Below are 20,176 nucleotides of genomic sequence, written 5' to 3'. Positions count from 1 at the left end.
AGGCATAGCAGTTGATGGAGGAACACCTCAGTTGTCTTTGGCCAGGGTAACTACAGCAGTTTCTGATATTGTCACCTAGTGGGACTGAGTCCCAGTTGTCCACAGAAGTTACCTGCCATTAACAGCCTCTCCTGTATTGACCGCTTCTCCCACTTTCCTCCGCTTTCAACTCACTTTGGGATCATTCCTAGTGCACACGACTTGCTGTAGACTTTCTGTCACCCGTTGGCTTTTAGAGGAATTAAAACCAAGATGTAGCTAACCAAAGCCCACACATGTAAGTAGAAGTGTAGAACATCGCATATGGAGTAGAGTTCACTTAACTTTCTGAAACTAAAAAGATCTCCATGGAATCAAGACGCTCTCTATTGATTTGTACTCTATCATTCCCAGAAAGAATGAAATCTTTCAAAGTAAGCCTGAACCCAGGAAACATTGTGAAATGTATGGAAGTTATTAGGGAGAGAGAGTTTTTTTGTCACCCTCTTAAACTTTCTAGCCCTCCAATTTTCTAGTTTCCAGAGATGTGATTCCTAAGGAGGAAGAGAAGTGGAGGCTGGTTCATGGGACCAAGGCTACTTAGCAACCACTCTGGAGAAAGTGTTTGCATTGGCAAGGTCAATGAGATTAAGTGAGGGCCACTGGAATCCATAATGAGTGGTCTGGCCTGAGTATTTAGGCTGTGGTTCCAGAACTTTCTGGATGTTTCCATAGGATCATTGCTTTATATTCCCAGTGAGCTCCCCAGGCTTCTTCACCAAATTCAGCTTTAAGGACCCTTTTACATTTCTTTTCATCACTGTGGGGTCAGGCGCAACCCCAGAAAGAACTGGGCCAAAGGACAGCACCATAGTCTCTTACTGCTTTGTGGTTGTAGAATAACCAACAGAGTTACACTCTGTTATGTTCAAAATGGCGATGGACAGAAAATTACCAGATAAAGTACAACCAGGTGGGCTGTCAATTTAAGTTTTAGATACACAAGAAATCATCCAAAGGGTGTCCTATATGTTTACTAAATCTGGCACTCCTACAGAAATAGAAGCTTTCACACTCAGGAGCTCTCGTGGAGATTCATAAAATAAACGCTGGAAAAACTTGCTGAAATGGGCCACACTGTTTATTTTCCCCTCAGAGCCTAAAATCTCCCAGTCTTTCTCTTCCCACACATAAAAACTCACTTTCAGAAAAGTACACTCCATTTACACCTTCGTGGGAATGAACATTACTCTTTTTCTTTGCTAAAAATGGTTTGTCTTAAGCTTGATGCAGGGACCTCAAAAAATGAGGGCCGGAGTTCAGAGGACAAGAATACAAGTTCAGAGAATGAGGGCGGAGAATGCACTAAATCTCAGAGTGCCTGTTCCCTCAGGTTCATCCTGAGATTGTCTGTTGTATCCCAAAGGGGGCAGCCACATCTTAGCGCTGGCTGCTCCCCCAAGGGAGAGAGGATATGGGTTGCTAAATCTTTAAATATTTTAAGAGAAGCCAGAAATCTTGACTTTTATGCACAGGCTCCTGGTTTTTATATGTTGGCAAATAAATCAAAATTCTCTAAAATGCTATTTGGGGCAACTATGAATGGGCCAAAGCAAATACTTTTGTGGGCTACAACTGTCCCCTGGGCTGTTCAGCTGGGGCATCTGATTTATGTGGAAATTCACCACTAACTAGTTTCGCTTCTTGTGGCAGGTCATTTTCACTCTCTAGGATTACACTTCCTCACTGATAGAGTGAGCTGCTTAAGCTAGGCTAGTGGTTTGCAAAGCGAGTCCTGAGGGGCAGGAGTTGTTCTAAGGGATCTTAGTGAACTTCATTGTATCACTGAGGAGGCAGCTTAGTGTTGGGGTTTAGAGGAAATGTCTTTAAAGCAATGGTTCTGCTGCTAAGATAAAAACAAAAAATTTTATCATGAGAAAACTCTAAAAAAGTAAAAACAGTAACTTCTCAATGAGAGTGGATGATCTTTATACCTAGCCTTCATTTTCCCCCCAGTAATAAATACATTTGTTCCCTTTTAAATTATATTACATACAAAGAGACAACTTGAGGTACAGGTCTGCCCTTCCTTATTATTGTGAAATTCTATCCCTCTTCACTACATTTTGGGACAGCCCTTGGGAAGTTTAAGTAGGGAGTGAGACTTTGATTTTAATTTCTCATACTGCATTCTTGGATTTCAAGAAAGGAAGCAGATACATAGATGTCTTTGCATGCAGCTGAACATATAGATATTTAATAAATATAACATAAATTCTGAAAGCAATAACTCAAAATTGTGTGGAAAATCATGATAGCCAACCTTTACGGAGTAATTAACATGCTGGTTAATTTGAATTTATGACCTCATCTATTCCTTATCACTGTCTTAAAATGTGTGCATCCCAAGCACTAAGAATCACTCTTTCATGCCTACAGATTTGGAAACAGGGAAGGCTAATGACTTTGTTCATGTTTGTTGGTAATTTAGGCAACTGTCTATAATATCCTGGTGAGTTACTATATTTTAAAATATTATTGCAATGAGAAGACTAAGGCAAGCCCTATGCTATAGTCGTGAAATATTACTTGAAAACATGGTATGTATTTATAGTGTAACTTTTTGACTTTAAGAAGATGGAATACTCACAGAAAATGAAACTCCCTAGACAATGTGAGCCTTTTGCAAAATTTGAAAGCCTGTGCAAAGGGCCTTGAGTTATAAACAAATGAAAATTAAAATTCTTCATATTCTTTTGAAGTCAACAGAGAATACCTGGAGAACCTTGCATAATGTTTATTATGGATTATGCACTAAATGAAAGATTTGTTGCAATAGATTATTTAATGAACATTTAATAATTGGCAACTGTTATAAAGTTTAACCAGTCTCATAAATACCTGTTAATAATGGCACATCCATCTGAGGTTAGTAGATTATTTTTAGCTACTGATTTTTAAAGTTTTGTCTTTATGTTTTTTTAGGGAAGAATCATATTTTAACATATGGAAGGAAATAGCAATAATAAATATAAAACATAACATATTGAAAATAGGTGTGCTAGTAGGGTAAATTTCAGTTTTGCAAGATTAGTAGAACATCTCTGATTGCTCAAAGAACCAATTAATAAGATGCTTTTTACACCGCAGTGCTTCCAAGTACCACCATGGGAATCTCTCTGGTTTTATTCACAGTGGCTATAATAAAATTTTAGTTCGTATTCCATAGAGCTACATGAAGTCTTCTTCTCTCCTTTTAAATATCAGGAATCAAAAAAAGGAAAAAAAAATCACTTGTCCTTATATTTCTGACTTGTTATATAGACAAGTGCCACATGGGGGAGTGCTGGGACCTCATATAAAGAAAAATTAAAACCTACTTAATGCGTTCCAGGAATGCTCAGCATATTAGCAAACTCTTATTAAACTGTCAAAAAAAAAAAGTTTTAAAAGAAATTCCAGCCCCTGGATGCAATTAGAGGCTACCACACAGGATTTGATGGGCCATAAAACCATTAAATCTAAACACTTTCTTTTTGAGCCTAAAAGGCTGGAACATTCCAAAGTGAAGTTTTGGGGCCCAGCTCTGAGTTGACCACCTATTGAGGTGCAGGTGGAAGAGACTGCAGAACAACACAAAGAGCCATACAGACCCCAAAGAACTGAATGAAGGTGGAGGTGAGAGCTTTAGCTGTCGAATTTTCTGGATTTTCTGAGATTAAGTGATCAACCTTAACATTGAGTGAAAAACCATTCAACAGGAAAAACTGTCATTTCCTTTGCTGCAAACTCAAAGGATGCATTTGTGAAAATTTTATTGATTTATATATTTATGTGTTGTCCTAGGTGACCAAGTAGATATAAATTTTGGCATACTTACTCAGAAAATACGCCCGTTATCCTCAATTTTCCCTAATCCAGGGAAAATACTGGGCTCGCTTTGAAGGAAACCTTTACTCTTTATTAAGTGGAGTTGCCTTTTTGCACCAGGTGTGATGTGTGGACTTTTCATCTCTGTCTTCACCCGTCACGACCGACCTGCAAGGCGATTTCCACTGGCATTTGACAGGGGCGGAGATGGAAACCCTGGAGCGAGCTCTAACGCCGTTCGATGGCGAAGGTGGGGCTTGATCCCCGACTGCTTCACTCTAAAGCCTGATCTGTTTGTCTTTTCCAGTGTTTTGTCTGTCTTTACTAAGAAGAAACAAAATTACAGAGGAATAGAGGACTAAAGGGTCCCTAACGCTTTGCTGAAATCACAGTGACAAAACATTTAGAAGGGAATATCTGTGTCCTAGTCGTTAAAAAAAAAAAAAAAAAAAAAACCCAAAATTGAAAATTCCTTCCAAATGAGTCCACATGTTTTTCACACTTATTTCAACCTATTTCATTTTTGAGACCTACTTTTCCAACGATCAAAAGTGGTGGGTGGGACACACACTGTATATACATATGCATATTCATACATTCTGCATACATATATACACACATGTGCATACTTATATGCATATACAGACGTGTATTAGAAGATTATGGGCCATATATGTACATGTATACATATTTATAATGCATGTTTACTATACTATATTATATACAGATGTTGCTTGGCTTACCAGTGGGGTTATGTCCTGATAAACCTATTGAAGGCTGAAAATGTCATTAAGTTGAAAATGCGCTTAATGCATCTCACCTGCTGATCACTGTGGTCTGATCACATGGCACAATGTAGATTTCTGGCTGTTTATGCTCGTGGTCCATGGCAGGCTGAGAGCTGGAGCCATGGAAAGACAGTATCAGATGGCATGTTACTAGACTGGGAAAAATTCACATTGTGAAGTATAGTTCTTACTCAATGTATATGCCTTTTGTACCATCCAAAAGTAAAAACCACAAGTAAAACTATTATACTTTGGGGACCATCTATATCTATGAAATGTGCAGCTCAGCTTTAGAACTATTCATACAAATTAAATTTTCATTTTTGAATCAAGGTGGAAATCATTTGCAATGAGACCCAATTTGTTAACCAAAAACCCCCATTAAAAATTAGAATCTAGCTAATTTATAAAATGAAAGACCAGCATCAAGTGGGATGGAATCAATGATTTTGCAAGCTACTGGTTAGCTCATTTAAGAACATGAGATTGCTTCTTCTCTGAATTCTTAGTGTGCCTGAGGACATTAAGATGTGACAGTGAGAATTCAATGTGTGTCCCAACACTGAGGCTGTTAAACCATGGGAAGCTGATTGAAGTTGTCAGGTGCAAACTTGATCCTCTCAAGACCATCAGTAAAAGGTCTCTCACTGTGGTATGGTTTCCTTGTGATCTGTGAGTTATGCTGGTACCTGACAACTCAATCAGATGATGGAATAATAGCCTGGGAGTCATAGCAGTAGAGCTAATGTTTTAGTCCACTGCAGACTGCTGCCCCAGGGATCAAGTGGAAACAAGACAGGGAGGTCTAAGATGTCACTGGGACTAATCATTCCTTGCAAAAGATTTCCGTGTAGTGAAAAAGAGGTCTAGCTGTGTGGTGGCAGGGTGATCATTCAAGACTATACTGCTCCAGAATCAGACAATGAACCAGCATACAAATGCTGGAAATAGTGAGTCTGATTTCCTCACCTTTCTTAAAAGTGTTTAAATTGATTAAATTCCCTAACTGGTAAATTAAGATTTGTTTGACCACTTTGAAGTGTTTCAAGAATAATTATAGTGGAAGTTTTTTTCTGAGATCACAGACTTCAGAACTTTATTTTTCTAAGTAGTCTTCATTGTAATTTTACACATTCAAGGAATGATATTAATTGTGTCTTTAGCAAACCTGTATAAGGACAGTTCCTGTGTGATGAAAGGCTGATACATGCAATGGGAGTTATGGTGTACATTTATGCAAACACTTCAGTATGTCAGGTCTCGAGTTCAGAACCACACACTGCTTGGTACTTTGTCATTGCATATTTTCCCCATTACAAAATGACTTCCTGTGCAGATGACAAAATTCGTTTTCTCAACAAAATTATTTTCAGTGCAGCTGTTTTGGTGACTAAGTTTTGCAGAAGCTTTTTAATCAAATGCACCTTACAAAAATAAAAACCTTAGGCTTTTTGAACAAATTACTCCTTTCTTTTGCCTCCTTTTCCCTTTCCCTTTAAAAACATAATTTTGGAAACTCAATTCTGCTTTCCCATAAAACAGACCAAATTTCAAAGGAATAATTTGAACCCAAACTAGCACATTGCTTAATTATTCTGTTTCAGTCTGGATACATAACTTGTACCACATGAAGTAATGTGCCAAGTAACAGGTATTTATTCCCATTGATAAATAACTCTTCTCTGTTGCTGTTGGTGGTGGGGGTTCTGTGTATGGATATTGTTCTAAAATAAATTATAACCCTTCCATGTCAAGACTTGCCTAATGAGCTTGAGTTTTACCTGATGACTCACCCTCCTTTTGTAAGACTGTTGGCCGTGACATTAAACATTTGGAAGTTGTTTTGTAATTGGTAAATTGTGCCTTCTGAGCTTTGAGTAACTTTTCTCTTTTTTCTCATCTTCCGCCATTTTATTTTATCTTTCTTGTTTATTTTTCCTTATAATCTGAAATTCAGGTAGCTGAGTAAATCTGGAAGAGGCAAACGTGTACAATATACCTGAGGATCATTAAGTGTGCTTAGAGATTATAATTTAGTGCAGTTTAATTTCTTGTCTTTAAAACTAGTAAAACATTAATACATGAGCAAATGTGGCCAGGGAATCTGGCCTTCTCTGGAAGGGTAGGAACAGTGAAGAAAGACAGTTATTAGGAAGATACAGCTGGAAATGGACGAGTCATATGATAGCCATTGCCCACCCTGATGGTGTTCACCATTGGTCAGTTTCTCCCTCTCATTTTCTATAAGTTCCTATCTTTGGAGGACTCTCACACATAGCCTATTACCTTAGATAGTCCTTGTGAAAGGAAATAGCTATTTCAATGCATCCAAATTCCAGTTTAAGTATCAACAGCCTGAGTATTACTCAGGAGCTTTAAGAAATGCAGACTATCAGATCCTATTATAGACCAAATGTGTCAGAATCTGAATTTTGTCAACATATCCATTTGATTCCTATGTACATCAAAGCTTGAGAAGAACTGGATGGAGGCTGGTACAAAAGTTCCTGGTGATTCCTAGTGAGAAGCATAGTTTCAAACTTCAAGCATGAAGCATGGGTCTCATTATTTTCTGAAGACCCTCTAAGGTTTTCTGAGAACCTTAGAATGACCGATTTCAGGATGACTGCATGAAATGAGGAGGAGGAAGCAGACCCTGGATGACTGTCAGACAGACATGTGTTTAGCATAATTTTTAGTTGTAGATTTGGAATGGACAGGTTTAGTGTTCAGGACCCTAAAACTTGAGAATATAAATGATTTCCTATTATTGCTCCTTCAGATGCAGATTAGTTGGCTCAGGAAGAAAAGTTTTCATTACGCTTGATACATAAAGAAACCCTGTCAAACTCTAGAAGCACAACTGCATTTCTCAGTCAAAGGGAGGATACTGACAGTTCATGTTGTTTTACAAAACTATTGACCTGTTCCCATCAATTTAAATCAGTATACACTGGCGTGTAGGCTTTGTATCAACGTCAGAGGCGGCCGCATTCCTCACTGATATGAGCTGTTGTAAACATCAGCAGTCAATCACAGTATGCCTCTTAAGTATACACAATTATTATTTGCCAATTAAAATACATAAAAACAATTACCTTGAAACACAGAAGAAAATCACGGCAAAGGAAAGCTGACTGGAAAAAACAAGTGAATAATGTTAAGAAACTCAGGTCTTTGAGGAGAAATTATGGAAACCTAAACACTACTTTGGATTTCTTTTTGTAAGTCGTGTTGGTCATTTTCTTACAAAACCCTGTACAGGTGTTTGGCTTCATGGTTTACCGATCAAGGCTTCACAAAGCCCGGCTTAGTGGACTATCTGGCAGTACTGTGAGGTGGGCAGGTGGTGACGCCACTAGCCATTTTGCAGATAGAATGTGCCTTGTGAATGGCAAGACTGGGACGGTACTCTGAGTCCTCTGCCCCAATCCCAACATATTCTGAGGTGTCAGTTATACATCTTTAATGCTTTAGTGCCTGCAACCTTCCTGTAGTAGGGATCGCATGTATATCTCCTATGCATTTTCCTTATAGCAATGCATAATGTATTAGTATACCTCTAAACAAAGAAGAGAAAGAAATACCAAATATATTAAGAAAGTCTGAATCAGTCTTAAAGCATCTTTAGGTTAGGTGCCAAATCTTGAAGATATATTTTAGGGGTGATTTTAAAAAAAAGGTTTAAAAGTTAGAAAACTGAGACCTGGGATGTCACATGGGCTAATGTTTACTTGGTATTTTAGGCTCCTGTGTATGTTTTCTCTATGTTGTGCTGACTACTACAAAAGTCAAGATTTTTAGGTTTGGAACAGCATTAGCAATGTTCATTATGAGCAGGAGCAAGGCTTTGCCTTTATAGTAAGAGCAATACTAGTAATTAGCTGTGAACTAATAGTTATTAGCTGTGAGGTCCATTTGCCAGGAGCTGTGAAAAAGTAGCACAGTTGGAATCTTCTGTTACTCTGAGAAGTAGCTACAATTTGGGAATAGAAATGGAAGCTGATACCTGCTGTTTCTATAATGAAATCTGACTGTTCTTGCTTTTGAGAGCAGGAGGCCAGAATTTCATACACACAAAGGGACATGTAAAATGAATAGGGAGACTAAATGGACTAAACACATATGTACTGTCAAGCACGAGGCTAGGATAGTTCTAATTGGAACTTTTTAACAAAGTCTGGTGATGGGAATATTAATAAAACAATAAAGGTTAAACCTGTATCCCTTAAGAGCAATGTCAATTAGACACTTTCTCTCTTAGGCTAAGATGATGTTTGAAAGACTTAATAATCAGTACAGCAAAGGACTTTCACCAGCTAGTGGTGATGCTCATGGCTAGAGTTTTAGCTCTTGGTTTTAGACTGTTCATGGCATTGGTTCACGGCATTGGTTGCTCGGAGGTCTGCCAGGCATTCATGTGTAAATTGATGAGCCGTGGAAGGTCCAAGGATTCCTTGGGGAGGGAAGGGATTGATGCTGTATTGAAGCAACCTGGGGAGGGGCATGTTTACTCCAGAACCATAGTTATTTTATTTTAACTAGCAAAATTAATTGGGTATCAACTTGCATTTGTTAGAATTCTTTAGAGTAACGTAATTGATAGAAAAAAATATGTAATTATGCAAAAGCATTTATTAAAAAGATTTACAGGATCAGAAGCCGAATAGTCCACACTGGTCAACTGTACCTTAATGAGTGTGAAGATCCAATAGTTGCTCAGTCTAAAATGCTGGAAGCTTTACAGCAAGGATCAAAGTTTCAACACCAACCCAAGGCAGGGAAGCTCTCTGGAGTCTACAGTGTGAGTTCACATGGAAAGACTGAAGAAGCTGGAGTCTGAAGTTCCCAGGCTCTCACAGTAGCAAAAGAAAAGTGAAGCTTTTCACATGCAGGCTGACTTTCTCCTCTTTCCCTTCTCATTCTATTTGGGTTGCAAGCTTATAGGATGGTGCCACCCCTAATTAGGATGGATCTCTCCCTCCACACACACACTTTTTGCTGGCCTCCATGCCAGTCATCTTTGGAACTACCTCCACAGACACACCCAGACTGTGCTTTACTGATCTTCTTGGCATCTCCTATGCTAGTAAAGCTGACAATCAAGATTAACCATCAATCTAATCTGAAATTTATCCTTAGTTAAGGAGGCAACTTTTTAATTGTCTCTTTGAATGGCAAAATCCCAGCCTCCCTGAACTCATTATAGTACCAAATTTTATTGAAATAATGTTACAGTTCATCAATAATTTCCCTTTTTTACAGTAGATAATCACAAGTAGGTAGAATCCACAGTGAACAGTAATAGTTTTCTCCAGGAAGCATGAAGCCTTCTAAAGTTTTCTGTTTTCTTTTGGGAGTAATAATTTAGCCTCAACAGATGATATGTCAGCATAGGCCTTGATATGCTCCCTGCATCCAGAAGATGCTCTCGGAATAAATCCATTAAACCACCAATTTACAGAGTGCCCACAGCTGGAAACAATGGTAGCTTAGAATTTTGGGGACACTGACCCCAAATTTCAGCCACTTAGGATTCAATTGTTGAAAAACAAGCATAGGAGAATGAAAACTTCTGGATCCATTTGTATCAGAACAGGGAGCCATAAGAAATAGATGGTATACACTGTCCTGCCTTCTCTCTGGATGTACACACATGAGTGGTTTGGGTGAAACTCTTGTGAAGGCTGACACTTTGTGAATGTGATTTGGTTTGGGTGATGTAGGCATTATTTGTGCACTGTCTCAAGGTATTTTGATGATCTATGTGTAAGGACTGTAGATATTTTGCATGAAGCCAAGGAAATCTTTTTGCAGATTTTGATGTTTTTAGTGGCAGAGCTGCTGCTAAGCCTCAGTGATACGTCTGTATTAACTGTAGAATGATGGTCTAATATCTCAGTGGTCATCCTTGCTGGGACTTTCTGTGTGTGATCACCTTGGTCTCCCAGTATGTGGTGGATCTTGGCACTGGATTCCAAAATTCCATACCATTCCAGAGCTGAGGTATGTTAGCATCCCTTGGGCACCTGACAGATCTACTCTTTAGAATGTCATGGCTGTGAAATACTGAGGAATTACTTTTGTCTGTGCTTGATACCAAACAGTGTTTTGAACATCTGGGACTTCTAGAAAGATCATTGCCCTGAAGGAAAAGTCAGACATGCTGTGCTTTGTCCCACTTTACTGCCCAAATCTGCATGGCCTTAGTTATGTCACATCCTCTCCAGGACATAATTTCATTGTGGTAAACTGATGGTTAGAAGATTCTGACACAAGCAATCAGTATCCCCGGGTGTTATTTCCATATTTCCAAATCTTAATGAAAATCAGACAATGATCCAGATGTTCATATGTGTTATTACTTAGTAAAATGTGGTTTTTGGGGGACAATATTTTGCAAGTCATGAGATCCTATGATAGAAACTTTCAAAGCAATGCCTGGGGGAAACAAATTAGTGACACACAGACATGATGATCTTCAGCTCCCATCTTTTGTATGTGGCCAGGGACCTGAGAACAGGGATGCAAGCACTTCAAAGTCATGGCAAAGGAAACATTTTTCAAAAACCAAGTCTATCTTATTCCTGCCTAAGCTTAACTTTTACTGTTAAGTATTAAAGGTTGAAATGTGGTCTAGCACTGGCAGCACCAACTGTGCCTGGAGATTGGTTAGAAAGGGAGATTCTTGGGCCTCATCTTGTGCCTCAGGAATCAGAAACTGAGGTGGGACCCAGAAACCTGATTTTGTAAATCCTCTACGGGAACTGGCTGTTGACAAAGTTTGAGAAGCACAGAAGGTTTCTAAGTATCTCATTGAAGCTACCCAAAAAGCTTTGCTTGGTTCTCAATATCATCCCACGACAGTCACTTGGACAACTACATTTACTCTCTTTTGATACATAGTGGACACTGAGGGAGACTGAGTCATAGATATTTATAGTTTATTTATCAACATTCTCCACACAGCATGCAAACATTGTATGAGTTTCTCTGCCACTAAGCTGACTTCAATTTTGGAGGGAAAACTATCCCTCATGTTCTTTTAAGTCTTTTAAGGTATTGGTTATGTGACTTTAATTTTTTCATTTATTTGCTTGTTCCTTGCTACCTTGCTCAAAAGGGTGTGGCTCTATTTAAGATATATACCATAAACATTTTAGAAAAATTTAAAAAGTAACATAAGTGATAGAATACATATTACTGAAAAAGAATCCCTTGTTTTGGTTTGTTTTCAGTACTGGGGATTGAATTAGGGCCTTCATACTGAGCTACATCCCAATCCCTTTCTAAAATTTCTTATTTTGAGACATGGTCTCACCAAGTCACTAAGTTTCCCAGGCTGGGCTTCAACTTTCAGTCACCCTGTCTTGGCTTCCTGACTCCTACGATGATAGGTGTGCACCCCAACACCTACCATAGCTCTTAGAGGAAAAACTTTATAAGTGAAATTTAAATATTAAAAAGGCAAAGAAAATAAAACAGAATCACACTTCTTCTGCCCATCCTCCACAGTTTGTTTGGGTTCACCTACCGATAATTGTAATTTGTAGAAATGTGGAATTTGTTATACATGTTTAGCAAACTTTTTTTCCTTAGCATATCTATGTATCTAAACGTATTAGTATAGCTTTAGATATTCTTTTATAATTGTAACAGGCAAAGTTTTCCATAGAAACAGAAGCAATAGGATCTCCTGTTGTCAATATAGGATAGATACATATCCATGGCAATATCCATATTATGTTTTAATCTATCATGCTCTATCTACAGGTAGATAGAAATGTATTTTAAGAATTGGCTCACATGACTATCATATTTTTCAATCTAAAATGTTCCTCAAAGTCTTGTATATTCAGAGGTGGGGCTTTTGGAAGGTGACTAGATCGTGAGGGCTCTAACTTCATCATTGGATTAATCCACAAAAGAGATTGTAATTTGATGGCATTGTTGGGAGGCCACGGAAATTTCAAGGGAGGCCTAGCTGAAGGGAGTGGGTCATGGGGAGGTGACCTTAGGGGCTTTATCTTCTCACTAGATGCAAATCAATGGAGCTGGTCAACCATGGACTGAAACCCTTGAAACCATGAGCCAAAAGAAATCTTCCCTCCTATAAGTTGCTTTCCTGAGACATTTTGATCACAGCAGTAAAGCCCTCCCTGGCACAACTGTGGAAGTTGATAAACCCAAAATTTTGCAGGTAGACAGCCAGCTGGAACACTGGTGAAAAGCTGATGTTGCAATTCAAGTCTAAAGGCAGTTTACTGACAAAATTCCCTCTTCCTCTTGCTTGGGAGAAGTTGTTCTGTTTTTTGTTTTGTTCTGTTTTATTTTGGTCTTCCATCGCTTAGAGCAGGCCCATCTACATTATTGTGGGTAGTCTGTTTTATTCAAAGTCTACTAATTGAAATGCAAAACTTCTCAAGAAATACCTTCACAGTAATACTCAGGTGTATTGACCAAATACCTGGGCACCATGGCCTAGCTAAGCTGATGTATAAAATTAATCATCACATTCACAGTTTTCACAGTTGTGTGCATTTCATTTAATATGTGAACTACAGTTTACTCAGTTCCCTGAGGCTGGACATGTTCTCAATGTTTCTGCCCTTGTATAGAACACCTCTTTGTATATCTACTCATTTTTCAGGAACAAGACACACACAGTGTAAAAAGGAATACATGTTTCCAACTTTTTAAAGATTTGACTTTATATTGCCAAGTTGGCCTTACCGAGATCTTTAGCCCTTGAACAACAACTGGAAGGCTTGGGAAGGGGAGCTGTACGAGACCTGTCTTGATGCTTTTCTTTCTTTCTCAGCTTGTCAGACTCTGGGCACTGGCATGATGCTGAGCTCCTGGGCCACCTCCTCAATTGAAGAAGTCGCAGAGGCTCGTCCTGATGCCCTTCGCTGGCTGCAGCTGTACATCTACAAGGACCGTGAGGTCACCAAACAGCTAGTGAAGCGAGCTGAGAAGATGGGTTACAAGGCCATATTTCTGACTGTAGACACTCCTTACTTGGGCACCCGCTTTGATGATGTGCGTAACAGGTTTAAACTGCCACCACAGCTCAGGTAATCATGATCATGCAGAGCCTTACCTGGACTGCTGATACTCTTTGGTGTTTCACAAGCCAAAGGCTTTCTCTAGTTCCTAAATGGGTGCCCTTGGGAAATTAGTTTACCACAAAAACATTAGCCTCACAGTGTGGTTCCAAAGAATTGTGTCTAGGATTGATTGGCTCTGGGTTCTAGAGATAGTCTTGTTGCTAAATAGCCACATAATCACTAGAGAATAACACTTCTGTAGTGGGTATCACATACTTGACATAAAAATCAGAAAAAGGAATCATTATGTGCTTGCGAAAATCTAATAAAGTCTGTACCAAAATACATTAGGACTTCTGAAAGTGTGAAATATCAGAGAGATGGATGATGTGTAAGTTAGCCTAGGCAGTAGGTTGTTATTATTATCCTGATACCCTTTCTTTGGTTTGTTGAAATAAAAAAACCACCTGTAGATTTTATTTTTAATTCTATTAGGGAGAACGAGGACTAGAAACATTGACGAAAGAGAAAAGAGTAGAGGCGAAAGAAGTCACAACTGTTTTTGGTTTTATTTTGATTTGTTTTGTTATCTGAAATAAGGTCTCCCTATGTAGTTTGTGCTGACCTTGAACTGGTGACAATCCCCCTGCCTCAGCCTCCTGAATACTAGGATTATAGGTGTGCCACCACACCCAACTCAAAAGCCACGGTTTTGATCCTTATCTTCTATTTCATTTGGCAATATTCCTCTTTCAAGAACTTCATCCATGAATCATGATTCAGGGATTGTGGATTTATTCATTCTCTTACTTGTTAGTGAAAATACGGTATCAAATAATCTAAAATTGAACTACAATGTTTTTGTCAGATTACTCAGTCTTTCCACTAACTTTGAATCATTGTCCCTTTCTTTGCAGTATTTAAGGACTAGAATCAACTCCATGGAGCTTACTGAGAAAGAGTCTAACTTCCCTAATCTATTTGCCTCTTTAACCCACTGTCTTTTCCTCCTTAAATTTCCCACCAAAATCAACTTTTGGGTGTCTCATGACAGTGTATGTCATGATGTGTGATAGTCCTGAGAGCTGTCACTATCTGAATGCAGATCAAACTCTCAGTGGAGGGTATCTTGGTGATGAATTCCCAGAAACCATTAGAGTATGTGAGATAACAAGAGATGCCTTCCTGGGAGCCCAGATCTCATACCACAGGGTGCATTGCTCAGTCTGAATACATTGTAATTATATTTAGAACAAGTAGGACTAGCCTACTCTGCTCAGCCTTCTAAAAAGAGTCCAAAACTAAAAGATTAAAAGATCAAACCAATGTTTTGCATAAGGACAAAAAGACTGTTGAAATCTAGGGCTTTTTGTATGTATTATTATCAGAGTAGGGTGCAACTCTTTCACCCTGTAAGTCATAACTATAGTTTTGCATAAGAGCCACATAACTGTCATTCACCTCTGTAAACATCTATGTGAGTATAAACTATTATGCATAGACTCTTGTTGTTGAGCCATGTGTAAATTAGCAGTGCAATATCGATTCTTCTGTACAGAGTTAGGATATTATCTCTGTATGTAGCACCTACGTGAGCCAATGACAGAAAGAAAAACTATTTTCCCTGGCAGAGTTGCCAATAAACTGTTCTACATAGCTCAAATACAGCGTTACCCAAACACCCCAACTTTAAAGGAAACAAACAAAAAGGAAAGCCCCTGACAAAATCCTCTACCTCGCCAAGTTAATCAGTAGGCAGATGACCTCAAATTTCCTTAATATGTAACCTGTACTTAGATTATCTCTGTATTTTGACTACCTAATTTCTTTCTTTCTTTTTTTTTTTTTTTAAGTTTCCCACTGTCTTGGCTTCTGACAGGAAACATTCCTCATTATTTCCATCTGGTCATTTGATAAACAATTTCCCACTTCTTGTCCTCTTCCTCCACTAAATGCAGCAATAATAAATGATAGGGCAGGGTTTTTTGTTTGCTAGTGTTTTGGTCTTGTTTGTTGTTTGCAGCTTAAGAAACACTCTCTTGCTTGGGTAGTGAAGCTCGTTTTGCACATGTACCTGATTAGGTGTATGAGATGACAGAATCCTTTATGTTGGCTGGTGCTCCCACTCCCTCAGCACTGGGCTGCTCGCTGAGGAGCGGGAAGCCTGATTTGCTTTCTCCCTTTCCTCTGCTCCTGGGCTTCTGCCCAGATGACGTGAAGGACCAAGAAACAAAGACCCCTTTCAGCTGCCGGTGTGCACAGGAGTGGCCGTAGCTCCCCAGCCTGGCACATGTCTGGTCTGAAGATGATCAAATAATGAGCAACACATCCAGGTTACGGGGAACATGGGAAACACCCTGCAGCTGGTGCACCCTGGCCCCTGTCATGCCCACTGGCCCTGTTTGTCCTGATGGACTTCAGGGAAAGCCAGTACCTTCAGGTCAGCTCCTTACTGGCTCATATTCGACTCCTGAAGGCAGCTCACTAATGGGACTTCCAGGCTTCCGCTGGAGGTCACACACACCCCAAGAGCCCATCTGTCACAGCCTGATATGAAATCAGTTTCTGTCCGCGACTGACCTGACTCATAGAAGGTGAAGCCTGGCTTTTCAGAAGTGAGGTTTGGCAGGCGACAGAGGCAGGAAATCCAGAGGAGAATGAGTCGGTAAAGCAGCGGCTCCTTCCAGCCCTTGCTACTTCCTCTGCCTGGGTAGGGGGAGGGCCCCCACTGTTGGCATCTGGGAGCAGAGAGAGTTCACGCATTGGGTAATCTCCGCTTGGTCTCTACTCGAAACACATGTATGCATGTATATCATACGGAGGTTCCTGAAACTGAGGGCCCTGTGAGGAGAGTTCTGTGCTCTGGAAGCAGCTAGGAATGAGGAATGAAGCTAGTTCTCTGCAGTGATGCTTGTGGAGGCTTTGGGGAAGGGTCCGCTTGCTTTCAAAGTATTCTATTCTTGGTTAAGATTGGGCTTCACAGGGCAGAGCCAAAGCAGTGTAAAGAGAAGAGAAGTCACTTTTGATTACTAAGATCACGGTAAAGCATGGTTAGGTCAATAATCTCACTGATGAGTGTGGGGGGCTGAAGTTGTCCACGTCCTAGTCCCATGAACCTGACCCATTATGTGGCCAAATGGACTTTGCAAATGTGATAATTAACAATCATGGAATGTGGAAATGATCTTGTTTTGTCCTAGGCATCTTAATATATTGAAAAGAAAGATTTTTTTTAATTTTAAAAATAAAAGGAGGAAAACATTAACAGACAGACAACCTTTTACAAAATAGCAAAAGAACAGTACAGACAAAACAGAGTTACAGACAAAGTGGTAGGAAATTAACAGTGCTTGTGGTATTACATACTGATATTTTCAAAGTGGTTTCTCATGAAAACAGATAGAGACATGCAATATTGATCAATCAAGGACTCACTGACAGTTTCTTTCAGCAAAGAAATAGAAGACAAAGAAAGATCTTTATAAGAGGGATGCATGAGTCTTGGGGTCAAGATAGGAGAGGAGATGGTAAAATCAGAAGTTGGAGGGACAAGGCCAGGAGCAGGGTGGGGAAAGCAGGCGACCTGGAAAGCTGGGAAACATGAAGGGCTGTGTCCTTCCTTCCCTCCAACAGAACAAATAGTGCACAGGCGACACCATGAATTCCACCAAGGAAGACCTGTTTCAGACTTCTGATCTTCAGAACTGCAAAATAGTAGATCTGTGGCATTGTAACCATTTGTTACAGCAACAGTTAAAAAATAAATATGTATCACTACAAGTCTTCTTCTCAAAGTAGCTTCTCAGTGAGGTCAGCCCTGATTACCATCTTTCAAAATTTCTAGTTGAGTCCCTGCCAGCTCACCTCCCTCTTATTCTACCCCACGGCTCTCTTTATTTTGCATACCGCTTATATTCCAACATGCTCTGTACTTTACCTATTGATTGAGTTTATCACGGGTAGGACTTTTGGTTGTCTTATTTACTGTTGTATCCTAGATAGCTAAAACAATACTCTGGTTTCTCTTCAGATCGTATAAAACTTCTGCCTTTTACTAGATAACTAAAACATTGGCACATAGTAGGTACTCAAAAAGTAACTGTTGGGTCAAAAAATAAAAATGCACTGCAACAAGAGAGATTTCCCCAATATATTATAACTAAGAAGGCATCAAGCTCAAAGTGTATGTCCTGTGCTTGTCTTCCAATTGCTTGGTCACATTGAGGCAGAAATCATCCAGGCCGAGTCCTAAACATCAATGTTTTCCTAACCACAGAATTAAAAGACTGGTGGCTCATGCGCCCATCCTGTACAGGTTGGGAATTTCTCCCTCAAGCTCTGTCTTCCTACTTTGATGACAGTGTAAGTTCTACTTTTTTTGTTTTGTTTTCCACATATAGAAATGTGACTTTATCTTTAATGTCAAAGAGCCAATATTTATAATAAATAATACATATATTATGTATCACTCAGTAACATTATTATTTGTGTTACTGGTTATTTAATATTATTTAATGTTCTTTAATTTTTTTTACTACTGCTATGATGCTAATATAACAAAAATTAAAACTATTCCTATATTAGATTAAAAGGTGGTTGTTCAGGGCCACTCAAGATGAGTATCTTACGAGGATGAAATCCTATCTTTTCCTTTCATATCATTAAATGGATCAAGATTGGAAAAACTAAGCCCTAAGAAATACAATGTTTTTTCCTTTTGAAATGTAATGCCTTATCAGAAGCAGCATATATATCTATATATATTCTGAATAAAAATAGCATTCATAATGATTGCGTTTGGAGCCATTGGTAAAACACTCCATTGTGGGTCTCTGTCAAGATATCTGAAAACTTTTTCTTGGCTTCTGGCTTTGAACAAAGTTTTAGAGTAACAACAAGGCTTCATTGTGCACTGAAATTTCTGTAAGGCAACATTCATTCAAGTGTTGATCTGCATTTCACCATCCAAGAATAACAACAGTTATTTATATAATTTTATCCATGTTTCTGTTTTTTCCTACCCATTTCATCCTTTCACCCACCTCTCCTGAAACTCGGCCGCTTGTTTGGGATGGGGGTGGGGCACCACGCAGAGTATATACACACTCAGATGTTTTTCTTTTTTTACTCCAGGTCTTGCTATGTGGTAGACAAATTGGATTTTTTTTCTCATTAACAGCGTTATTTAAAAATTTGGAATTTAATATTTCAAAGAAATGAAATAGGTGTCCATAAAATAAACGTGTTTGTTGATCTCAAGGCTTAATTCAATCAAGTTTGGGTGACCACAGAATACCAAGGACTCTGATAAAATGTACAACTGTAAGTGCTTTGATTAAAAAAAGATGTCCAGGAATTTCAGCTAAAGTCCATACCAAAGCTCAAAAAATAGATGGGCATTTGTATGACTCTTAAATTGAAATTTTCAGTGACATTTACTAGTCATCTAAATTCATGAAACTCTATGACAAATTATTCAGTCCCTGTTGGTAGAATTTTGACAGTGGTTTTAATTGAGCTATATGGGATTGAATGTTCATATCCTTTTGATAATGAAAGTCACTCTTCTACTGTAGCTACTTCAGCCAAAATACATTGAAATAAAAGAGCATCCAATATAGTTTCTATTAAAGGACTGTTTAAGAAGTAGCTTAAAGATAATGTGCCTGGACACTCATAGCTTTATATGAAAGTTTTTATAGTGGCTCTGTGTGGCAGAGCTGGTGGAGGGAGCTAATGAGCTAGGACTAAACCAGAGATTGATATACAGCTTTACTTTTACCCAAAAAGCAGATTGGCCTGGGGGTAATTTATAATTTGCAGAAGAACAAGGAGGTATTCAGGTCATTCTTATCACTTAAAAGTAGTCTTTCAGGGAATGAAGTTTGCAACAGGATTTGACGGTGGTGGGGAGCGAAGCCACAGGGGCGGTCCGTTGTGTGTCCAGAAAATTGTGCATCCACCTAGTGGTCAGAACTAGGGGCAGAAAAGGCTTAATCCCTCGTTTGAGGAACTGTCCAAATCTCATCAGGCTCTGAGGATATTAGGCCAAGAGAAAGGACTGCATGCTCAGGGTGAGACAGCAGCAGTCTTAGAGATGAGTTAGACAAACTCCACACCAAATCAGCTCAACCAAGACGCAGAGGCAGCCCCACAGAGCTGATGTGTCACAGTTTGGGTTCCCAAGAAGCAGACTGTGAGTCAGTGGTTTAAGTGCGAGTAGCTCACTGGGAAGGTGAAGGGAATATTGTTAGAGGAGTGGGGAAGTGGAGCTAGGAAGGGAAGGCAGTGAACAAAGTGCCACAATTGTGAGCAACTGCAGCTTATTCCTGCTGGGAAATTCTGTGAGTCAATCTGAGCTCCATCTCAGAGTCAGTCAACCTGGGGACGGGTAGCTGGCATACTGATAGCTCTACATCACTGAGCCTTGTAATCTTCTGGCTGGACGGTGGTGGGGCGGGGTGTCCTTTAGGCCCAGGAGAAAAAAGG

The 20,176-nt window shown here is 39.3% G+C and overlaps 1 protein-coding gene across 2 annotated transcripts in view; it reads left to right on the top strand.

Moving 5' to 3' along the window:
• Positions 1-20,176, top strand: part of Hao1 (hydroxyacid oxidase (glycolate oxidase) 1) — a 53,361-nt gene that overhangs the window by 10,049 nt on the left and 23,136 nt on the right. For both annotated transcript variants that reach the window (XM_005380860.1, XM_005380859.1), the window contains exon 3: positions 13,459-13,714. In XM_005380860.1, the coding sequence (XP_005380917.1) occupies positions 13,459-13,714 (256 nt within the window). The remainder of the gene's footprint in view (positions 1-13,458; positions 13,715-20,176) is intronic.

Source organism: Chinchilla lanigera, unplaced genomic scaffold, assembly GCF_000276665.1.
Source record: "Chinchilla lanigera isolate Chin_1 unplaced genomic scaffold, ChiLan1.0 scaffold00014, whole genome shotgun sequence".
Classification (NCBI taxonomy): Eukaryota; Metazoa; Chordata; class Mammalia; order Rodentia; family Chinchillidae; genus Chinchilla; species Chinchilla lanigera.
The sequence above is the reverse complement of the archived record's forward strand: the minus strand, read 5'-3'. Positions and strand labels throughout refer to the sequence as shown.